Source organism: Meleagris gallopavo, chromosome 1 (genome assembly GCF_905368555.1).
Source record: "Meleagris gallopavo chromosome 1, MGAL_WU_HG_1.1, whole genome shotgun sequence".
Taxonomy (NCBI): domain Eukaryota; kingdom Metazoa; phylum Chordata; class Aves; order Galliformes; family Phasianidae; genus Meleagris; species Meleagris gallopavo.
In genome coordinates, this window is record NC_139404.1 from 42,206,873 (window position 1) to 42,230,926 (window position 24,054).

General features: G+C 35.7%; 3 protein-coding genes across 10 annotated transcripts in view; 1 reads left to right on the plus strand and 2 right to left on the minus strand.

The window, feature by feature from the left end:
* On the minus strand, positions 1 to 16,295 carry ZC3H11D (zinc finger CCCH-type containing 11D). Its single transcript, XM_085230036.1, has 12 exons — positions 16,112 to 16,295; positions 15,630 to 15,664; positions 12,752 to 12,875; positions 10,694 to 10,870; positions 9,297 to 9,374; positions 8,965 to 9,084; positions 8,557 to 8,676; positions 6,947 to 7,054; positions 6,444 to 6,551; positions 6,009 to 6,212; positions 4,045 to 4,136; positions 1 to 2,774 (listed from the first exon to the last, which is right to left on the minus strand). The coding sequence occupies exons 1-12, from the start codon at positions 16,293 to 16,295 to the stop codon at positions 2,736 to 2,738; spliced, it is 1,389 nt and encodes a 462-aa protein (XP_085086162.1). The 3' UTR covers positions 1 to 2,735.
* Positions 16,058 to 23,172, plus strand: RLIG1 (RNA 5'-phosphate and 3'-OH ligase 1). Its single transcript, XM_010708862.4, has 7 exons — positions 16,058 to 16,492; positions 18,263 to 18,380; positions 18,913 to 19,008; positions 19,361 to 19,477; positions 19,854 to 20,048; positions 21,488 to 21,657; positions 22,225 to 23,172. The coding sequence occupies exons 1-7, from the start codon at positions 16,403 to 16,405 to the stop codon at positions 22,411 to 22,413; spliced, it is 975 nt and encodes a 324-aa protein (XP_010707164.2). The 5' UTR covers positions 16,058 to 16,402; the 3' UTR covers positions 22,414 to 23,172.
* Positions 23,170 to 24,054, minus strand: part of CEP290 (centrosomal protein 290) — a 52,413-nt gene continuing 51,528 nt past the window's right edge. For all 8 annotated transcript variants that reach the window (XM_085222481.1, XM_019613633.3, XM_010708849.4 and 5 more), the window contains one exon: positions 23,170 to 23,964. In XM_085222481.1, coding sequence (XP_085078607.1) covers positions 23,776 to 23,964 — 189 coding nt within the window. In that variant the 3' untranslated portion in view covers positions 23,170 to 23,775. The remainder of the gene's footprint in view (positions 23,965 to 24,054) is intronic.

Genomic DNA, 24,054 nt, shown 5'->3' on the forward strand with positions numbered 1-24,054 from the left:
TTTTTATTAGATGCATTTATTTCATACTTACAAATACACAAACACTGTGTTTTAAACATATTATAGTAACAATGCTATACATTACAGCACAGCCTCTGCTCCAGGTGGCTGACCATTAGACTCCTCTAACCTCTCTGTCTTTTGGTCACTGGTTGCTTCCACACTCAGTAAAAGAAAACAGGGTTAAGACTCATTTCCTTTTATGTTAGCTCAGAACTATTATAAATACACAGATTAACACTGCTCTATTGGTTTAAATACGATTAAATGAGAGAATCAAGTGGAATATTTATGTTTTCAGATGTCATAATGATTTCTCAGATTTCACCATATGTATTTGGATGGAAATACATACAGTAATAAACCAACTTACTTCCCATTCACTGTTCATAAATTTGGAGACTGGGAGCTCACTTTCTTACTGCTTCAAATCCAAATTATGTCAGCCATAATGACATTTTTTCCACACCATTCAGTACTCCCCACATGTTTCATTAAGTACGAATTTACCAGGGAAGTCTAAAAATGTTGCACTGTCTACTCTGTCATTACCCAATGCTGAAACACTGGGCAACATAGAAATTCTATCCCCAGCTGCTCTTTCTAGTAATTTTGGGTAAGTTTCTGGCAAACAGATTGTTACTAATTGCAATAACACCTCAAAATTCCACTTTTTGTACATCGATAAGGAAAATCAATAGTCTTAACACCTGAACAAGCAAACAGTATTAACAAGAAAATAAAACTGTTAAGGTATAGTAAGAACTTTGCTCTGCTACTCTCAGAACCAAACAAAAAATAAAAATATGAAATTGCAGAAGTTAAATATTGAAATAATTTTTTACTAAATGAAAAAAAAAAGAGAGAACAGACCAGAATAATATTCGAGCCCTGCTCAATTTATTGTCCTGTTAAATATAATACTGTAAGCTACAGAGAGATTGAACAATCACTAAATGTAAGATTTACATTTAGATAGCAGAGAAAAAAATGAGAGTATTTTTCAAGTTTTTAAAAAATATCTGGGCAGAATAGCCCTCCAAATCCAGATTTTAAGATGCCTCAAGCAGACAACATACAAAATGTTGCTGCAAGGCACTGTGTGCTACAATTCGAAAATCCAGTATTTAATTAGAGAGAGGGAGACATTTTCAGTACGCTTAGTAATTGATTTTAAAAAGATGTTTCGTGTCTTTTACATTTTCAGTATCTCAGCTAAAATAGGCAATCTATTCTCAGCTAAGCAATGCTCAACTGCAATAATTACAGCATTTTTAACATTCATATTATTAAAAATTAAATTTCTAAAAGCTATAAAAATTTTGCCACTACCTTGTTTTTGCAAGATATTTTCAGGAACGTATGACGATATTTCTCATAGAACAATACAGTAATTTTAACGAGAAGGCACCCTAGAAGGCATCTGATACAATTTCATGTTCAGTCAAAATGAAGCAAATGTTGCAAGGAAACAAAATGCTTTTATATGCACAGCTGTGGCTGCCACTGGACCACAGCGCTCCCCAAACAAGTTTGAAGGGCTCTACTCCAAAACTATGTTCTAAGTATGACCAAGGGTCATGTAAATGCATAAAATTAAAAAAAGGAAAAATGTTTGAGACAAAGAAATAATTCCATTTATATGTAACTATTCAGTACTAGGCACATCCATTGGCTACTGACCAGTATTCCATGTATAACAGATAATTCTTTTCCTGGCCCCCTTTTTCTTAACTCTCTTTGAAACACATCTCTTTCTGTTACATGGCACACAGTTATGCAATTTTCAGTATTCAAAGGTATTTTGACTTTTTGAGTGCATTTATCTTTATCTTCTAAAGATCCTCTTTTGGGCTCTATTTCCTGCTTACATTTGCCTTCTGGTGTGGCAGTCAATGTATTTTCACACATTGCCCTTTAACATTTGATATATTGAACTAAGCACAGAATGAAGGTGATCAAATCCCATTCTCTCCATTTACAGGTAGGAAATCAAATTGATACACGGTACAGAAAAACAACAACAAAGATCACTGAAATGAAGAAAAGATGTTATAACAAGTTTATGTCCTCTAGGGAAATATCAGTAAGCTGTTGTTCACTACAAATATTTAGACAGTTTGGTTTTTCAGAAAGCAATATTAAAGTCTCTGTCTTTATCAAATCTTTTATACATTTGTTTAAAATATGTGTAGAAACAAATCTCAGTTAATTCTTGCAAAAATGATGAAATGTCAAGGTCAAACTCATACTGAGCCCCCAAACATCAAGCAAACAATTATGTCATCTATGAATCTGGCTTTCACAGCAACACAGACATCTTCTAGAATGCATCAGTATTGCTGCTTACATTCAAAGTCCTATGAAATGCCACGTACAACTAATAATATCTATTCATATTAATAATTATGCATTAAAGCAACTGTCTGACAAAACAGACAGTATCTTTTAAGGATCTTTTACTATCAGTCTTCCAGTATATAGCCAAAGTCTGTAAAAAAATCATTTCAACTGCCAAATTTTCAAAGCAGATTAAATTGTGTGAGCAGACTGAAGATCTTTATAGGTGCGCATACAGAACATACTTTTACTATACATTCTTTTCATTTTTGAATGTTAGAGTGTACTTCCTGCATCTTATTTTATCATTTTGGTGTCTAGTTGTGATTTCCCTCTTCAACTTAAATTTTTCTTCAAAGTAAGTATTGGCTTCGTATCTTTCTGCTGCATGTAGATCATTCTCCTTTTTTCTTCATCTCCATTTCTGCTTGGTTCTGTGGACAAAATAGATATACTGAGCATTTTGTGTATAATTTGAGTGAAACTATATGCTCTGACAGAGATATTTTAAGAATTAAACTTTCAACAATCATAGAAGCAGTAGAAAATATTTCATACTAATAAAATCAATCTATTTTCAAATTGTGGCATTCTTTTTTCTCCAAAACCTTTCAAAGCAGATGTTTGAGAACTGTGTAGTACTTGCATGAAGTAACCAGACGTGGCAGCAAGCCTAGATGATAGTAGGTGGTTTCAAGTGCTTTGCATCTACATGGTGCCTAAACAGAATGCAATCATCTCTGACTGGAATCAAAACAGCGTTAACCCTGAACTCCCCTGGGTGAAGCCACCCAAATGCTAACAACCAGGCCACCTGGAGAGCTTTGAAAGACAAGATTGCAGAATTGCACTTTTGTGACCCACTTTAGACTAATCTCCTATAACTGGACTGTAATCATTCCAAGGATCAAAGTGGTTGCTCAGAAAAAAATGTTAACAATCATCTTCTATACAATACAGCAATGAAAGAATTTGTCCAAGAAAGGGCAGTGCTCAGCAGGCCTTCAACAACTTATTTCTTCTCATTTTCAGAGAAGTACCTTCTCATCAAGCTATAAGGTAAAGCTTTCAAGAACTGAGAGGTTGCTTTGCTCTTCCACATTTTTAACCATGCATCTGCCGAGTGAAATCCCTATTAGACCACTGGGGAACAGATGGGAGATAACAAGGAAATGTCTTCCTTGAATGAAGTATGTAGACTGGTTGTTTATTTGGGGGAAAGGAAATACAAGTTCTAATCGCTGTGTTCAAGACAGATGTAAAATGTATTAAAGATTCTTAGGGTATATTCTGAGTTTTTAGGTAGCTTGATTCCACTCAGAAATTTGGACTCAGGTTCTTACAGCTATTGCAGACACTAAGCGTGCACTCAAATAGGGAGAGAAATAGATTGTCCATATACACAGTCTCTCCTGCTTTCTCCAGTACTAGTAGCTAAAACTCACTTCATGTACCTCCTTACTTAAAAAGCAGGTACGTATTTTGTTTTCATATCACTAACATTATAGACAATTAGAAATCATAAGCTATAGACAAAACTATATGTTTACAAATAAAACTACTAACTATTCTTTCAGAATATTCAACGCTGCTTACAATCTTGCAATCTTTGGCTGGGGAAGTTTTAAGAGATTTTAAGAGATACATTTTCTCAATGAGGAGAATAAAAACACTGAATTTTAACTATTTCTACAACAAATCTACCTGAACGGTTGTTTTAAACTTAGAGAATGTCTTCGCATGTGGATTTCTTTTTCTCCAAGTTGGTGCATTGTAAGATCCTGAAGAATACCTGTCTGTAGAAAAAAAAAAATCTCTTAATTTCAGCCACATTTTCAGTCTGCTATGTGATTTAAAAGTATCAATTGATGGATCAGATGAATCATACATCACCCCTGAAATTCAAGCTATTTTAATACAGACCTTATGTTTGGTACATTAAAACGTTTGTAATCTTTCACCATTTCCATGATGCTCACAGATTCTTCAGAATCAATGTTTCTGAATTGAAAATCCTTCAGAAGAGTCAATTGCTTTTAGAATAAACCCAACATACTCTTTTATCTTTGCTTGTGAAAGCATCAGGTGCAAGGCAATATGTTATTGAATAATCATTCTGTATAAAATTTGGTTAAAAATACTTTTTTACTGATACCCCTATTTTCTTTTAACTCCAGGTTAATTTAATTAATTCCAACAAGTAAACACATAATAATTCTGTTTTCTGTTTCCACCATCTAAGTACCATAGTTTCCAGTTTGGGTTCAAAATCTTTCATTTGTGTCAATCAGAATTTCTGGTTCCAAACCCAATGGCTCAGGTAGTCTTCAGAGAAAAGGTACTAAAAATGGTGATAGTTCTTTGTATGACAAAAACTCTGGACAAAATTCCTTTGAAATGCTCTATCCCTTTTTTAGACTGGAAATTTGGTAAAATATATCTTTTCCATCAAGAACATTCACTCTGCTATTCCTATATAAACCTCTTCAGATTTGAACAAAACAAATGATAAAATGAAAAAAAAAAAACATCAATAAAACCACCAAACTGTTAGTCCCTAAAACTAAACAATGATGTTGAGATTGATTTCATTTACATTTTGTCATCTAAAAACAATAATCTGTCAAGGGATGTTCCTTTTATTGGAAATAAAGACAGGAAGGCACCTCAAAACGGAGATCCAACTTAAACAAAACTGGCAATGTATTATTTTACTATTATTTAAATTATTTATCACTCTATTTTTCATTGAAGTGACATACAAAAAGCCCACAATTATCAAAATATTGATGAAGATTGGAAATAAAACTGAAATTATGTTAGTATATTGTGTGAAGCTGCATTAGAAAGTTAAAAATAAGTGAAAGATATGAAATTAATTACATCTGAAAGAGCAAAAAAGTAACATATGAGATTCTAAAACCCACTCTAAGCTTCCTGTAAAATTCATGACATGGTAGGTATTATCAAGAAGACAGATGGCAAAAAGATGAAGGAGAACATCACCCTGAAAGAATGGCAGGGAGAATGAATTTGGTCCTCCATTCAGTACAGACCATGTGAGAACATACTAATCACAAAAGTTCAGAGCAAACTTTAGTTGGTAACAGAAGTTTAAATACAGTCCAAGACTTTGTTTATTCTGGAAGAAAAATAATCATAAATTATGAAAAATAATCATAAATCATACGTAAAATGAAATAGTAGTTGGAAAGACGAAGACAAAAAAATAAAAGGTCATTCCTCCATCCCCTGCCAGGAGAAGAAGTGGTACAATAAATATTTTTTGAGAGGAAACTAAAATTCTACTGGAAAACAATTCCTACTACTATTACTATTGATATCTAGAGTAGCACGATAAATTAAAGAGAAATATTACGAGGTCTATTAAACATTATATTTCAAAAGAAAGAAAGGAAAGAAAAGAAGTGGGAATCAGCACAAAGTTTAAATGTGTTTGTATCTCTGCCAATGGATATTACTACAATTTAATTATGAAAATTATGCTGGATTAAATTTACTCTTGCCCACATTTAGTACCTAAATAGGTATTCTTATTTAGATATAAAAACCTGAATATTCACCTGCAATGACAAACATGAAAGCAGCAGAATACAGTTAGGTATTTTAAGAGTCATTTTAAGAATTCTGTGTAAGCAGGAACTCACCTGTATATCCATTAAACCTTGGTTCCTGTATGACTCTGGTATTACGGTAGAACACATACGCTGACCTTCGAGGTTCTGCAGAATTGAAGTAAGTGTTTCTTTCAGTCTGTCTCACAGAATGAATAGAAGAAGCAGTTTCATCATCCTTCCTTTGATAATTTCGTTGGTAATTTGTTGTAGCTTTTGAGTATGAAGTGGGAATTCCTAAAATTGGAAAAACAAATTTATAAAGTAATGTTGTGATATTAGTCAAAATTTGACATATTAGAGAAAAACTGAAGGCTGGAAGACAAAATTAAAAAAATATTCTGTGTAGATAATCCTCTCAAAATATAGATTGTCCATGTGCAACACAAAGAATAGAATGAGGTATTGCTAAATTATCTAATAGTTTAGTTTATTGAAATGGATAAGCCAACTGTTTTCTAAAAATACCTTTGCCTATTCCTGGATTAGGTGAGTTTCTTTGCTCCTCAGAAATCCATTTCTTTTTCTTTACTCCCTTGAAGTGGTATTTTCTCACCCGTTCAGAGCTGTTTGTTGCTGAAGGATTTAAATAGCACAGATTTACTTTTCAAAAAGCACTCCTTCCCAAGAAATGCTATGATGTGTTGAAAACCTAATCTCACACTTCTTACACAAGTCTCCATAGGTAAGGAACATTCTTTTACTCTTTAATTATTTTGCAAGAATAGTCACACAAAATAAAAACAAAAGTTGCTTCATTTCCACAGATGCAGAGTTCAAGGTCTCAAAAATCTTGATAGGAAGCTCAAACTTCAACAATAATCAAGTCCAACAGTACTTTGAACAAGTGCAATTACTCTGACTGATTCTGTCTCAGAATGTTTCCCATTAAGAATCAGAAAATCTTCAATACTACTGTAAAAAATAGAATCTTATGTTTAAAAATCAGAAAATATACTATAATTAAGTACCTTTTATATTTGAATATTTTGATGCAGTTGGTGTTTTTTCAAAAGATTGTGCCTCACTTCTTTGTCTATTAACATATTTGTTTCTCTGTGCCGCAGAATAATCACCTCCTACAGAAAATGAAGCTGAAGAAAATCATCTATACTAAAGAACATACTGAAAAATTAAATGTAACAATTTTTATAATTATATTTTCACTGAAATTAATTAAAAAATGCACAAAATATGATAAAACCAAATAGGCAATTCCTTAAGGCCCCCTCAAGCCCCCCTCCCCGCCCCTAAAAAAAAGAAAAAAAAAAGATAAACATGACATTTAAAAGCTTTAAATACACATGGGTATAATTTAGTTACAGAATTGCTTTTCAGTGGTAGCTTTTCACTAGTGACAGTAAAAGTCACCTGAAAGAAAGACATATACTGCACATAAATCATAGTAAAAGAAGTAGGTGGATGAGAAGCTGAACACGAGCCAGCAGTGTGAACTGGCAGCCTGGAAGGCCAACTATATCCTGAGCTGCATGAAAAAAGGGATGGCCAGCAGAGAGAGATAGAGGTGATTTTCCTCTCTACTCAGCTCTTGTGAAGCCCCATCTGGAGCCTCCAGCACAAGAAAGATATAGAGCACTTGGAACGGGTCCAGAGGGGGGCAGCTAAGATGATCAGAGGGCTGGAGCAGGTTGAGGGAACTGGGCTTGTTTTGCCTGGAGAAGAGAAGGCTCTCGGGAGACTTCATTGTGGCTTCCCAATACCTGAAGGGAGCATATAAACAGGAGGGGGAATGGCTGTTTATGAGGGTGGATAGTGATAGGACAAGGGGGAATGGTTTTAAACTGAGACAGGAGATTTAGATTAGATATTAGGAGAAATTTTTTCACACAGAGGGTGGTGTCACACTGGAACAGGTTGCCCAAGGATTTTGTGGATGCCCCATCCCTGGAAGCATTCAAGGCCAGGCCGGATGTGGCTCTGGGCAGCCTGGTTTAGTGGCTGGTGACCCTGCACATAGCAGGGGGTTGAAACTGAATGATCTTTGTGGTCCTTTTCAACCCAGACCGTTCTATGATTCTATGATAATATGTAAGATACACTTATACTGTTTCATACTTGTCTGAAGCTAGAACATGCACACCACTTTGCTCAAAGCTAGACCAAGCATCCCTAGCATGATAATGAATTATTTTGCATTGACAAACTAAGAGGAGAAAAAGGAATAATACAGTAATTCTTATTATTTTTACCAGTATTTAATATTTATGAAGAAAAAGGAGCAAATACTGGTAAGTAAACATACACAGATTGCCCTGAAAGTAACGTCTCTTGTAGTCATTCCTACACTTACTTTGTTAACTTCACAAGCCACTTCTTTGTCCAAAATAAAAGGGAAAAAGTCAAATGTAATCAGCATTAAGGCTTTTTATATTTACTATAATCTTAAAACAAATGGAATCATAAATGGTATTTACAATCTTTACATGAGCAATAAGAAAAAAAGCTATCTATTTCAATTATTATTTTATATTTAAGAAGTTAAGTTTATTGCAGGCATATTGATTTCTGGCAGCTTTCTTTACCACATGATGTTCAGTACCGAGAAGCCAATGTTAATTACCTTCATTTTCATAGGATTTATCATGTGTTCTGCTAATACACTGCACTGATATTTTCCTTCCTGAAGTCTCTCTCTCTCTTTCCACATTATTAAATTTTGTAGGAATTGTATTACTGTCACCTGGAAAGGCAAAGAAAGAACATTTTAGCTCCATGTGTATAAGCACAATAAATGAAAATGTCATTCTCTTCCTTCCATCTTCTATTCCATCTATGAATTAGTAATTCGCTCAAAGCAATTTCCTGTAACTGCTTGCTTTATATTCTTTCTCTTTTACTACGTGTTTCAATAGTGCATGGTGTAACTTAAGTTCTGATGTATAACATGTGAGTTTCCTAAGGAAATGCAACAATACTGAGGTTAACCTGAGACATGGTAAATTTTGCCCACAAACATAAAGATACCTGCCTTTCCACAAATCATGCTCGATGGTTTCCATTGGTAATTGTTCATTTTCCAAAGATGGAGATGGAGATACCATTTCTGTTGACTGGTGTTCCTGAGGGTACTGAATCCTATAATATTCTCCTAAACATATCCCCAAAAGAGGAAAAAATCGTATAATTACATTATATATAATATATGTTATAAATTATATTATTTGATTATATTATTAGATTATTATATATTTATATTATTATTTGTATATTATATTATTGTTATTATTTGTATATTATATTATTGTTATTATTTGTATATTTATTATATGTTCATAAAAGGGTCACTAATTTCATATTTACCAGATTTATAGCACATTTCCTTTATTGCTCTTTCCTCTTCAATGTCTTCAGCAGTCTTTTCCAACAGATCAGAAATATCTGCAGGCAACATTTTAGAAAGATTACTAGATATCTTCTCGTGCTATACAAAGACCCTTAATGTTTCTTAATTATCTAATAGCATAATGAATTTCATTTTTGTCATGATTATTCTAAAATGTTATGTTTTCCCAAGTGCAATGAAATATCAGCTATAGCTCCTATTAAAAAGACAATTTTTGTTGACTTGAAGTGATTTAAAATCATTTTCAGTATTCATTTGCAAAACATTTGTTTACTCTCACAAGGAAATCTGAATGAACCTGTCATCAGGGACTTCTTGTCACAAAGCCTCTGCCCAATGTTCTTAACCTGTAATGTCTGCTGGCACAGCTGGTGAAGTGAGTGTTCCTTATCTATCTCAGTTAAGATTAATAAGACTAATCTCTACGTAGACACATCCAACTGCTTAAATTCAGGTGTGGCATGTTTTTTATTTAATGTATGTGCTTTGAAATATAAATGTGTGTGTAAATCAGTGAAGCATATTGCATGAACTCTCTTTACTAGATTTAATAACTTTTTTGTAATAAAATGAGACTGGCCACTGGATTTCAGCCAGTTTAATAAATCAAATTGAACAAATGACTTGAGCTGAAGGCACACAACTATCTTTTGTAAACAAGCCTTCACTGATGATTGTGTACAGTCCTAACTCCTGTTCAGAAATGTTTCCCATAAAAAGAAGTACCTCCTAAATTTGCAATTTTTACAGCATAAGTAACCCAGAACATCAGATAATCCCAAAGAAAGAAAATACTTGGAGCTGTACGGATCAAAACCATTTTGTTCACCATGAAAATAAATTGTTTCCTGACCTGCTACTGTAAAGCCCCTACTGAACATTCCTCAGTGCTAACTGGTAGTAGTGTTGGCTAACATTAAGCCACACAGCAAGTCCTCAGTCAACACATACTATTAAATAATAAGAATATTGGTGAGAAGAGGAAGATATTATGCGTTTCTAAATGAGAAAATGCCAACTAATCAGACCACCCTCAAACTGAGAACTTGTATATTACATTATAGTATTTGACGGACATCTGAATATTTTAAATTCTAATTGATGAAAAATTGAATATATGAATTATACCAGCATCAAAACACAAAACTAGATGCTTCACAGGAGTTAGAAAATACTGGCTTAGTCATCATCTGGTGACTAACATTTTTGTTGGAAAATAATTTCAAAAAATTGTCAACAACTCTTTCCTAAAAGCATTAATGGTTGTGAGAATAAATCAGTTATGAACTACATTGCAAAAGGTGAAAAACATCCACTCTACTTCCTTGTAAGAAGAAAAATAAAACTTATTTACTATTCTTGTTATCTTCATCCTCCTCTTCATCCTCCTCTTCATCGTCCTCATCATGGCTGAGGTTTACAACCACTGGAGGGTGAATTGGTCTTAAAAAAGCCTCCTGAATTTTGAGTGACTCTTGACTATGGGCTGAATTCAAAATTCCTTCTTGGCCTTCCTGTTGAAATACAGTATCTGCAGAAAAGAACGTGATACTGATTTTTTCAGGAGGGAACTGCAATATGAAATCCAGGTTCAGACCAATAGGTAAACTTTTGAAATAAATATCATATTTAAAGTATCTGCAAATAGATTAATTGTGCCTTTTAACATGTATCTGCTTCAGAGTCAGGCATAAGAGCATCTTCCAAACACAGAAAGAATTAAAATATATGCATGCTAGCTCCTCTGAAGGAAAAGATAACATACTGCTAACTGAGAGAAGCATTTTAATCATTCTATGCTGTTTTAAAAAGCCTGTATATCTCTTTCTGCTAGAAGATAGACAAATCTAAGTCAGTAACTTTCTTTCTTCCAATCTCTTCATAGATAGTTTACAACATAGGGAAATATATGATTAGTAATATCTTGGTTGAAGTAAGTCAATGATTCTAGGACTCATCTTATAGAAATATATTAAGCATGCTAAACAGCAGGCAGGTCTGTACTGCTCCACAGGGCACCAATTTTGAAGAATTTAGCACTGTTAAGCAATAAGCCAAATCAAACTTTAACAAGATTTTTAAGTCTTGAAATAAATAAATATAGTTTTAGTACTTGCAGTGTTACTGTGAGCACCCAAACTGTGGAGTTACACATATTCCAGTAAAATTAAACAGGTCCATTTTCTAGTTCTGATTTTGGGGGCATTACTCTTAGAAAGGGTGCCTTATCCATAGTGTTTTTGGGCATCCTGACTATTCATACCATTCCCAAAAGCGTACTTAAGTTTACAATAGCTCTGGCAGGCTGAGGCTGATGTTGTGGATGTTGAAACTGCACTAAAACCAGTATGGATACTCATACAAACATCACTACTACTGCCCATGGGGATCCATGTAGGGCAGCGCTTGAAGGGTGGGCCCTGGGGTATGGAGCTGTGTTGCAGCAGTGCTTGGAGAGCTGCAGCCTGCGGGAAGGCCATGTGGGATCAGTTCAGTAAGGACGGCATCTCACTGGAGTGACCCCAAGCTGGGCAAAGAGTGATCATAAGGGAGCAGCAGAGATGAAGCATTAAGGACTGACTGCAACCTCCTACCCCCCCATTCCCTTGTGCTGCTTCAGGGGAGGAGTAAAAGAAAGTGGACAGAGGGGAAGGTGGTTTTAGTTTGCTTTTAGTTTCTCACTTCTCTAGTCCGTTAGTAGTTGGCAATAAACTACATTAATCATTTCCTCAGAGAGAATGGATAATTTCAGATGCTTTCTTAGAAAATTACTGGGTTTGTTCACGTGTATAAACTTAATATATGAAAATGAGAGTGCAGAAAGTTATATAATGCACACAACTGCAATCTATTGGTGATATTCACTGGGAAACAGTTGAGTGTCAACTATTACATTTTGGAGAAGGAAAATATTTTAATACTTTAGTCCCTGAATGATGCTCTAGAGTGAGGCCAGAAAAGACCCTATCGATTCAGAAGCTAAAAGATTAATGATTTCCTATAAAACAAAATCTTCAGACTAAATCTGAATCATATTTTCTATGTACTGCAAAATAAGATGACTTACCATCTACTACTCCAAAAATACAGCACAGACGAAAAGTTAGTGTAAAATCTGTACTCCAGAGATCTTAGCAATCTAAATTGCCATTTCTAATTCATCTTTTATGTAACGAGTGGCTATGAAGATTTGTAACATTCCACCTGCATGAATTAATACAGAAACCCATCCATATACCAATACAACGCCTTCATTCACTTTGAACTTGATGGGATAGCTGGTCACGCCTGATTTATTTGCAGTGGTGCATTTCTTGATGTTAACATGCACTATGAAAGTGAAAGTTTAAGGATATTTTCAAATATTTACTTACTATAGTAGACAAATTGTTGAGAAAATACTTCTACTTACTGTTACTAGGTGGCAGAAAAAGTCCATTTATATTACGAGGTTTGCTATGATGGAAGATGCAACTGATCCTCACACAGCCTAATGGCTGCGTTTCCCAGAAACACAAGATGTTGCTGTAGTTTTGCTGTGAGACAAAACATTTTCAGACATTGTAAATGTAAGAATACAAGTGGACTATACTGACTAACACACTGTACTGCGAGGAACAGATGACTAACACTTAGGAGGACCATACAGTGGTCTGTTAAAATGTTTAAAGTTATCTATACTTAAGCCAAATGATACAGAACTGTTGCCAGATAAGAATAGAGTAAATCTGTCTACATACTCTACTGCAACATATTCCACTGCAGGCATTTTATGAGATGTTGGGAAGAAAAAAATATTTTTATTGTATACCACATTTATTTAATTTACGTGTGCCTGAGTTTCCTCTTCTACAGAATGGGATAATCAGACCCATCTCAAATGAAAGCTGCTGTAAAAGTGCAAATCTCACGCATATACTCTCTTATAACACATGGAGTTGTAGAAAAATAAGGACTATGAAACTCAAAAACATAAAGATACCTTAAAAAATGGAAAATATACCAATTTAAAAACTTTTAATCCTTGTACAGACTTGTCAGACATGGATTACTAAACAAAGGAATAAAACTCTTTTGTTTAATTTCCTACTCCAAACCACTTTGGCACAAGAAAACCACTTTTGACTTCACGCTAAAATTGTGCTTGAAGGAAGTCACTCCCTTCTACCTTTGTGCAAACACCTCCCTTGTCTCATAATGTACACAAGGTATCACAGCTAAGATGTTTTTCACCTTGACAGAATCTTCACTAGAAATCCTAATGAGGAGAAGGATTTTGAGGCTTAGACATATTAAATTCTCATATATAGACATATTAAATTCCCATATACGATGTATTAGTGGCTGTTTTAAGTGAGAATCTCCACCAATAAAACTTCTTTTTATTACTGTGAGAGACCATAGAGCAGCCAAGTATAAAAATACTATGATGAAAAATATTTACAAGTTACCAAAAATGTTCAGGATTTAACGTTCTGAGACTACTATCATTACACTGCTTGTGCCATCTGCCAGTTGTTTTTTCATAGGACATACAGAAGCTTAATGAGAAAAAGAAAGTATTGACATTGTTTTGTTTAGTTATTTAATTATTGCTGCTTCACTTCTACATACAATCATAATGCTGGGATTATACTGATCAAGATTTTTCCAGATTATGTCTGTATACATAGTGCACAATTAGCACATTCCCAATGAAAGTCCCTTTCTTTAGTCAAAATTCTATTCTCTGCCTTATTAAAGTTTTTTGATTCTAGCATTGTCTCTGATTATACAATTCACTTTTCCCTATAACCTGAGCTATCGTTCTCCAGCATGTCTCAAGGAAACTCATAATCACAAACAGGCATATGCTCAAGAACAACACTCTAAAGATGGAAAAATCAATTTATATTTGGGATATGAACTACAGGCCAGCTGAGAGTTGTGAACACCAGATGACCAGCTATTTCTTAATGAATTTGTCTATCTATTTTTTTTAAGGAAAACAAAGACTTCAAATTGCTTGAATTCTCTCCAAAGTAAATTGGAATATTCCCATCTGCTTTGGGGAAATAAGTTTCACTCAGCTACAAACATTAGCAGCTGAAGGGGCAGAATCAAGGAGCAGCATCTCAACACCACACTGCTTTTGGAATTCAGTCAATATAGCTGGTTCACACACTGAGACATGCTGGGATTTGGAGCCAAAGCATGTCTCCAAAGCATTAATGCCTAAAACACTAATGCTCAAATAGATGCAATAACCAAGAATTCTGCATCCAGCCCTGGATTTTTACCAGTTGGAAAATAAATATTTATTTGAAGGACAAAACCCATTATGAATGGCTTCAATTTCTGTAACAGGCTTTAAAGAAATTCAGGTAGTCAGTGTAAGTGGAAATTAAAACAGATAAAGAGAAATGAGTGATGAGTGATTTTTAAGAGGGATTTTAAACTTCTCTGCTTCCTGAGTATCTGAGCCCTAGTCACAGGAATTATTAGGACAATTCGCTCTTCTCACTTCTGAAAAATCAGATAATTGATTTACAGATACTGCCATGATAAAGAATAGCAACTTTTAACGTTAGGTAATAAATCTCCATCTAAATATGCATGTATCAAAGAATTCAAGGACAGTGACCACTCCAAAATCTATAGCATTTACCTGTGCATACGGAGAATAAAAATAGCGGTCATTCCCACCTTCAGCCATTTTCACTTCTTATGCATCTACTCTACTTGTTTTATTCAGGCAGAACATTCATTAAAACATAAAAGCTATCCCTGTACAGGGAAATCTTAATTTTATCCTGAAAACAGTAGTTTTCTTTAAAAATTGGGTTTTCAGAAATTCAACTCTGCTTCTGTTTTGAAACAAAACTCCAACTGACAGCGTAGCTAAAACTAAGTACAGCAGAGCTAAGGAGGTGGCCAGGTTTGCTAACTGTCAAGGATGGTGGCTAGCAAGGACAGAATGTTACGTTTCCATGGTTTCCACTGCTCCTCTAGATCCTGTGACATCATCAGATGACATCACATAGCATTTCAGGTTTGGGCATCTTTCCTATTTGCACTGCTCGAGAATTAAGCATGGAAAATCGAACCTTTTCCAAGAGTTTCTTTTCAAAATTTCTTCTTGCAAAGTTTCTTCTTTCAAAAAGTTTGATGTAAAAAGGAACAGACCCATTTGGCATAGTTTAAATGATACCCGACTTCTCACTGCAGAAGCTGTGGTCTTCAAAACAAATCTTTGATATAATAAATACCAATCTTATCCCTAAAATCCTTGTACGCAATGTTTTTCTTACCGTATCTCTCTTTGGACTGAGACACTTGCTGCTTCCTGTCAGTACACTCTAAGGCGCTGACTGCTGATGTTGTTTATGTTAATTGCTTTCTCTTGCTCCCATGATGTCCACTGCCACAGCTAAAGCAGAGAGAACAGCTTACACTTGTGTTACCAACTAACACCTCCATTCTCATCCCGTCCTGGGTTGCGATGACTTTGCTTGAAAGTGCTGGGTAGGCTCAATGTGGGCAGCAAAAGCAAGAGATTTAACAGAGGGACAACATTTAAAGGGCTCTAGGAGTTGTGCACACTTTCCACCTGAACTCAGCACTCAGGAAAGTTAAGAAAATTAAGGAGAACAGATTAAGACAATGAATAACGAACAATCAGTGGGCAGGAGCGTGCACCGAAACAGTTACCGCTGCCAGGAACTACCCTAGCTCTGATAGCGCAGAGAACCTGGGCAACGAAAGGAGGCGGCCGTCCCTCCCGAGGTACAACCTGACACCGAGAAGCCTCCGCTCCTTGGGGACACCGCTTCCATGCCCGCGCGGAGGCGGAGTGAAGGCCGCCGAGCGAGATCAGCCGCTGAAGTAACAGCCAACGGCTTTCGCCTCAGACCCAGCGCGAGCCCCGTCCCGGCGGGACACTCCCGCTCGCCCCAGAGGTGGCCTCGCTCCGCCATGGGACTCCTGCCGGGCGCAGCCGGACTACGTCTCCCATGGCGCAGCGCGGTGCGGGCGCGCTTCCGGCCGGGCGCGGAGCCGGCGGCGGGATCGGACTGGCGGGGCCATGAGCCGCAGGGGCGCGGTGCAGCGCAAGGTGCCGTGCTTGTTCGTGACCGAGGTGAAGGAGGAGCCGTCGGCCAAGCGGGAGCGCCAGGTGACCGGGCAGCGCGGGCCGCGGAAGGCGCTGGGCTCGATGGGCCGAGGCCGGGAGTCGGCGGCAACGGAGGTGTCGCCTAAGTGGACCCGGCCCGGCTGCAGGGGAGCACTCGGGGTTCGAGGGAGAAATGTCAGAGGGCGGTAGCATCCATCTGTGCGGTTGTAGGCTTCCACTTTCTGCTGTCCAGTTAGAGTGAAAAACCTGTGGGCTGCGCGGTGAGCTGGGATCCGTCTGTGTTTTGGTTTTTTTGTTTGTTTGTTTTCTGCCATTGCTGTCTGATTAAGGAGTAGAAGAAGGAAAATAATGCCAATGCATCAGTAACTGCGTTGTTAATCTTTCAGTACCTGCGCCCTATAATGGTCGTGTTCGGGTCCTTCCCTAAATTGCTATTCACTCATATGGAGATGAGAAGCAGATGGGATTAGATATGTGGGTAAAGACAGCACTGGGGCTGTGGCTGCTAGGAAAGAAAGACAGTGCTGGTAGGAAAACTGACTGATGTTTTCTTCACTATCTGAAAATATTGTCTTTGTATGTAGTTTATGTTACGGTTACAGATAGGATTAATGGAATATTTGAGGGAGAACTCATTGCAACCAGTCAGTATTGAAAGGAAGTGTATGGAAAAGGGGGAGACTTGACTTTTCATACATGGCCTGATAGTGATAGGACATGGGGGAACCACTTCAAAGTAAAGAGCGGAGATTTCGGTTAGATGTTAGGGGGAACATCTTTAGTCAGAGGGTGGTGAGGTGCTGTAACAGGCTGCCCAGAGAGCTGTGGGTGCCCTGTTCCTGGAGGTGTTGATGACCAGGCTGGAAGGTGCCCCTGAGCAGCTTGATCCAGAGGGTGGTGTCACTGCCTGCCACAGGGGATTGGAACTACATGGTCTTTAAGGTCCCTTCTAACCCAGGGCATTCTACTATCCTATAAAATAGTCATGCAATGTAACTTAAGTATGTGGAAGCTTCTCATTTTGTAATTCTGTGTTTAGAGACATCTTCATGATGAAGGCTTCTTTGTGTTTGACCAGCAGGAAGAGATAGTGACCAGCTTACACTTCAAAGCTGACTAGGGAGAGAGGAGGGAGGGATGATTATTGTACAGGAAAATATTGTTAATCCAAACACAAATGTTAACACGGTTTCACTAAAACTGTTACAGAAGTACTACTGATGATACCTCATAGGAATGCGAACTAATCATGGCTGGATATTATTTCAGATTGCTGGGTGGCTTATTTCTTTATTCCGAGTGGAAAAATGTTTTGTTAACAACAGTGGCACTAAGTATTTTGTAGCAGTGTCTTGCCACTTTGCAAATCACTGATATGTGCATTGTACTGATGGTGGTGCCATTGTCATTCAGTTCCAACCCAAAACATAGGAGTTGGCAGTCATGCTGGATTTCTATTACTGTAGTAATATAGGAAAGTATATCTCAAAATTCTGTTGTGTTAGACTGGAACCCACATAGATAACATACCCCATTTAAAGTGGGAGGCAAAGTGATCTCGAAATACTAATCAAGAATAGAAAGGAGGGTCAGGCTTTACAAATAGTTTGCCTTTTTTTTTTTTTTGTCTTACAGCATTTATTTTTCAAACTTGTCTTGCAGAAACAACTGTTCATTTTGATAGTATTAGAATTCAGCAATATAACATATAGTATTGAATTTATAAAGTCCAGCGCTACGAAGCAAGAATGTATGAAAACAATGCAGTAATGTAGCAGTGATTAGGATTTAAAATACCTGTCTTCTTTTCAGCCGTTTAAAGTTTTGGCAACTGAAACCCTAAATGAAAAGGCATTAGAGGCAGATATATACAATGCAATTCCTACTGAAAAGGTGGATGGAACCTGCTGTTACGTAACTACCTATAAAGGTAATAAGGAAGATCAATATACAAGTTTCTCATACTGACTAGTGGCCTGTTTTAGTTGACTACAAAGTAAAAGTTACTATATTAAAATGTCTGTAAAATTGTTGGAAATTTTGCTCTCTGATGTTTATGAAGTATAGTTTAAGTTAACTTGCCTCATTTCAAAAATTATTAGCAGTAGATGTACTTTGCATGCTAGAGTTTATGTAGAGGCTGTTTGATTTCCTTGAGTAGGGTCAAAATTATGAAGGTTGGGGGAAAATTAGAAATTGGTTTATTGCATCACTGGGGTTCTTGCCTTTCCTTGAAATTGCAAGAAGATTTTGTATTAAACTAGACAAAACTCTACAGGTAGATTTTCAGATTTGTATACAATAACTAATTCGTTAATTAAAGCAGTCCTTTGGATGTAAAATTTTTGTAGTGACAAATAAGCAACAATTTCATGCTTTAACTTTTATGCAGTTGATTTCTGTACTATGCAAGGTATGATTACTTAAGTAAACCACTGTTTTTATAACTTTGGGATCTGTAGGGCAACCATACCTATGGGCCAGGCTGGACAGAAGACCCAACAAACAAGCTGAAAAAAGGTTCAAACGATTCTTATATTCAGTGGAAGATTGTAAAGGTCAGTCAAGATTTTTTTTCTGCAGGATACTTCACCTCTCATCTGATGCTGGAAATGTCACTTATCCAGCTCCATTTTTTTTTCATGTCACTCATCTTTTCTTCTCTTGTCCTAGTTTAAATATATTATAGGCTATCCAGGTAGCTATTTCTTAATCTTAACTACTTAAAGGCTAGTATGTTCCTCCTGACTCTAGACTGAAAATCAAGCATTGGTGCTTTTACAAAGTAATGTGTACTACTGTCTTTCAAATAAGGTTTAGATCACAGTATTTTAATGCTCGCATTGACAGAGGATCAAAATGTAATTCTAACAGTTTGCCAAATTCTAAATGCTGCATTTATATGTCTAGAATTTATTTGGAATGTTGAAGAGGATTTCAAGCCTGTTCCAGATACCTGGATCCCAGCCAAGGAAATAGAATTCTCTAATGGCAATCCTTTGCCTGATGAAAACGGACATATGCCAGGTACACATGGTTAAATGGTGAAAAAATACTGTTTTGAAGTGAATCACATTAGTAAAAATAGTAGCTAACACGTATGGAAAACAATGCAAATATTATTCGTTCATTATCCAGAAAGACTTTGTTCTGACATACTGAAAATAATTACAGTTTGTGTTCAGCTGAAGTTTTGCACGTTCACACTAGAAAATTGCCATGAATGTATTCTTCTTATATTTCTAAGAGATCTAACTGTTTCTCTAGTTACTCTGTTTTTAGCAAAGGTAACTGTTGTGGTTTTTCGTCGTTGTTTTGGTCTGGTTTTAATGCATTTACAGTTTTAATTGGCATTTGATAAATTTAGATACTTGCTTTGGTAAAATGGAATGTTTTGTCATAGGTTGGGTGCCCGTGGAGAAAAACAGTAAGCAGTATTGCTGGCACACATCCGTTGTAAATTATGAGGCTGAAGTGGCACTTGTATTGAAACACCATGCTGACCCTGGGCTTTTGGAAATTAGACCAGTATCACTGTCAGAACTTCTAGAACAAACACTGGAGCTTATTGGGACAAATATTAATGCAAATCCATATGGTAAGTTTGTAAGGATAAAATATTCAGTGATATTTCAGCTGGAAAGGCATTAATTTTCTTTGTATATATTTCTTTTTTCTCTCTTTAAATAGAAGAAAAGGCATGTTTAAATATGTAACATTTATTAGGAAGGAAAGGAAGGGCTAGCTCAAAGAATACTCTCAGGTTGGTACCCAAAATGCACTCAGCTTAGAACGTAAAATTGCTACAAATTTATCTGTTAAACCTGTCTGCCTGCATGTTCTTCAGGAGCTAATATAAAAATGCTTTGCTGTAGCTTTTCAACAAAGAGCAGCAATTTTATTCATGCAAAGAACCATAAAAATTCCTGCATGAAGGTAACTGTGATTTTAAAAAATATACGCCTGTTACATATACCTATTTTGTAGAAAACAGTTTATGCCATACCTAAAACTCAGGTTTCTGCTACACTGATGCAGAGCTCTGTGACACCTGAAAAACAGCTGTACTGTTGAAGAACTCTGCTTTCTCAGTAGTCAAGGCATAGGTTTTAACTAATCCTTGTTGTGATTTTCAGACAGTTAATGAGTACCATCTCGTTTTTAATGAGAATTTCCCAGAACAAAAAAAACACACTAACTGGAAAAATTGTTTTAAATGTCAGCTTGAAAAATGGTTTAAGATTGTTTGAGGGTGCTTCTTTTCTTGATGCTGCTTAGTTCATTAAAATAGAAAATTTTATTCAGCCTTAGATGTTTTTTAGTCCCTGGAATTAGTCATGAGTTGCAGCTTCAAAATAGTTAAATATTGTTAGTATCTTCTTAAGGAAATGTAATTTCAAAACTAAATTTTGTCTGTTATTTCTCCCTTTCAAAGCTTGTTAACAGAAAACACAATTAAGCATGAGCACAAATGAATTTTAACTTCCTTGCTTGGCTGCAAGGGTAATTGCCAAGGAAGGACAGGAAAAATAGTACATGGTCTGAGCATTGTGTTAGAATTTAAACAAATGGCAACAACTTTTTTTTTTATAATTTTGGTCTTAGTTTTCAGTGTAAATCTTCGGTCACTGAAGAGGCAGTGCTTTTTTTCTTTTATTAAACAGCCTTGCCTAAGTGTTATTGCACATTCATTAGAAAATACGCAATTTCACAAACTAAGATGTTTGTGATCTGGGTTGTGATCTGAAGCATGAAGAATTTAGTGGCTCTATGGTTACTGAGGAGGTGAACATGAGCATGAAACTGAACACTGTAACATCTGAGGCATGTTAACTTATATTCTGTAAATAAAAGTTGCATGAGGAGAAGATGACTACATTTGATATTTATGTGCAATTGGTCTTTTAAAAACAGTGTGTTGCTGTAGAGTCTAATAGAAATCTGCCTTTATAGAGCACTTTTTAGATGTCTGTAATAAAAGTGAGGTAAATGTTAAAACATGTAACTGCAGAAAGATTTTTGTTCTTTTTAACATAGGGTTGGGAAGCAAAAAGCAACCTATACATCTTCTGGTACCACATGGAGCATTTGAAATAAAGAATCCTCCTACTTTGAAACAAAGTGACATAGTGTCATGGTTTGAAGGCTGCTGTGAGGGTAAAGTTGAAGGAATTGTTTGGCACTGCCGTGATGGATGTTTAATCAAGGTAAATAGATAGACAGATGTGTAGAAAGCACTATAATAATTTGTAGTAGCTGAGGCATTGTGGCTTATCATTCACTTTTTACCTTGCTTTTCAAATTCTTTATTAGTAATCCTAGCAAATTTGGTTACAGTAGAATTAAGCAAGCCACTGAACAGCATTCAGTACAGCTGATGGTTTAATACATTCTTTTATTATCTACATTATGTTTATAGTAATTGAGAATATAAGTTAATTTTCCTGTCTACACAGGATTTGGTCAACATTTTAAAACTTTATTTTAAAAAGTTCACTTCTTGTAATGTTGACTTAGAGAATAAGGATTGCTGATGTAATCTTTGATTAATTAGCAAGTTAATTTTTATTTCTGATGCTTTAGAGGACACAGTGGTTCTTGTTTGCTTTTTGTGCTTCACTTAGTCATATTATTCTAACAGATAATTATTAAATGTTTATCAGAATTATCTAGTACAGAGAATCCTAGAACTGAAGCCTCCTTTCCCCTCAAATTGGGAACTCTCAGGCTGCTATATCAGAATCTCTAAATGGATCTATTTCTTCTTATTTTAGCTCCATCGCCATCATCTTGGTTTATGCTGGCCACTTGCAGAGACATACCTGAATTCTCAGCCTGTTGTTATTTCTTTCAATAGAAATGACTATGACTGTGATTTTGGACCAAAGAGTTTGTTTCATCAGTTTTCAAAACTAGACGGTCAAAGATTTGACAGACTCAAAGATATCAAGTTTGATGATTGAAGTTGCTTTTCTGTTTTAAGTTAGTAGCTCTCTGTCCTGCATTCTGCTTTTTTCTATCACAGAACTCCTTCCAAAAAGGAATCTTCCTGCTTGAAGAGCAAGCTCTATATGCTATAGTTAGAAGTTTTTCTTAAATGACTTATTGTAAGTAGTAACGTATGTGACATCCAGAACAGAATTTAGCTTCAAGCATGTTTACTTTTACTTTTGAAAAATCCTTAACTTGTTGACCCATTTCTGGAACTGCTAATGGTTAAACAGCACGTTGTCTAACTAACTGGCTGATCCTCGCAGCTTAGTTAATGAATGCAATCAATTGTGAAAGTTCCCTAGGATGTGCTTTTCTAAAGATAATTATTATGACACAACAACATGTAGAACTCAGATTCAGGATCTAGTTTTTTTTTATCAGTGAAGAATAGATTTCTGGTAGCACCAGAAGTAGGTCTGAAGTGCGATGATTTCTTAAAATGTTTATATCTTTCTTGGGTGAAAATATTTTATGGTATTATTCAACTGATAAGCTGCAGCATTATGCTAGTACCTGAAAAAATAATTAAGCTACATCCTAAATCTACTTCCACAATTTTTGTTCAAAGATCAGAGGAAGTGAAAGGAAGCATACTCATTCTATCTTGAAGATTCTTAGTGAGAGATTTGACTTCGTAGTACCCATTTTAAGACTGCATCTAGATTTATGAAGCACATATTAATATTTGAAAAAAGATGGCACAAATAATAAAGTAAGAATGCATAGTGGTTTGAGTGGCCTTTTATTTGCGCTATAAAAGTTTACATCCATATGTATAAAGTATACAGAATGAAAAAATTCACATAGTAACTGTACATTTATCTACAAAAATACTGCTAGTTTGGCTGATGTACTGCAAAAATGTTTTCCATTCTTTATTCTTGAATTTTCTATAATTGAGGTAAAAATAATTAACGTCGTAAGAAGAGAGATGACCACAACACTGTCTACTGTTGAGATGCAAGACAGAAAGAATAAATTACAGTATTGTTGATCTGGAATTTACCATATGTAAGTTGCTTTCAGAGTTTCTGAACTTCTGGTTAGAGCTGAAAATTCAGACTTTTCCTTAAGAACGTGTCTCACTGCAATTAGTTTTCTGAATAATATTGCAGAGTAGATGGAGGAGGTAAAACTGTTTTTTATTTTGACCGGTGTATGTAAATATTGACCACAATCCATTGACTTAATCAATTCAGCAAGCTGTAGAATGTGCCAAATTTCAATATTTTGTTTATTTATTTTGTTTTATCCTGAAATGACAGACAAATCAGTATTATGTAACTGCCCTAGAATTTATTTTCCTTGTCAGTGCTGAGGAAACTAAATGCCTAATCAACAGAAGTATTGGCTGGGCTATCTACTTGCATGCCAAACTCTTCAGACAGCTTCTTTAATCTTTCTTCTAAAAGAATATTTTTTTTTAATTCTTCATTATAGTTGTATTTCAGATCTTCAATTTCTTCAAAAAAGGAAGGATTGAAGTTTTCCAGTTCTTTTCTCAACTGTTTTGTTTCTTCCTATTACAAAGAACAAAGGAGTAACCAAAACTTAGGGAATACTTGTCATCAACAGCTTTCTTGCCTTTTTCTTCAGAGAACATACGTTCT

Bases quoted from the DNA above. Each gene is read 5' to 3' on its own strand.
- RLIG1 (XM_010708862.4), top strand. From the start codon at position 16,403: ATGAGCCGCAGGGGCGCGGTGCAGCGCAAGGTGCCGTGCTTGTTCGTG. The intron at 16,493-18,262 runs GTGACCGGGCAG...TCTTCTTTTCAG, and splicing joins CGGCCAAGCGGGAGCGCCAG to CCGTTTAAAGTTTTGGCAAC. The intron at 20,049-21,487 runs GTAAGTTTGTAA...TTTTTAACATAG, and splicing joins TATTAATGCAAATCCATATG to GGTTGGGAAGCAAAAAGCAA.
- ZC3H11D (XM_085230036.1), bottom strand. From the start codon at position 16,295: ATGGCGGAGCGAGGCCACCTCTGGGGCGAGCGGGAGTGTCCCGCCGGG. The intron at 10,871-12,751 runs GTAAGTAGAAGT...TCTTTTCTGCAG, and splicing joins TTTTCTGCCACCTAGTAACA to ATACTGTATTTCAACAGGAA. The intron at 6,552-6,946 runs GTACTTAATTAT...TAAATCCTTCAG, and splicing joins AAAATATTCAAATATAAAAG to CAACAAACAGCTCTGAACGG.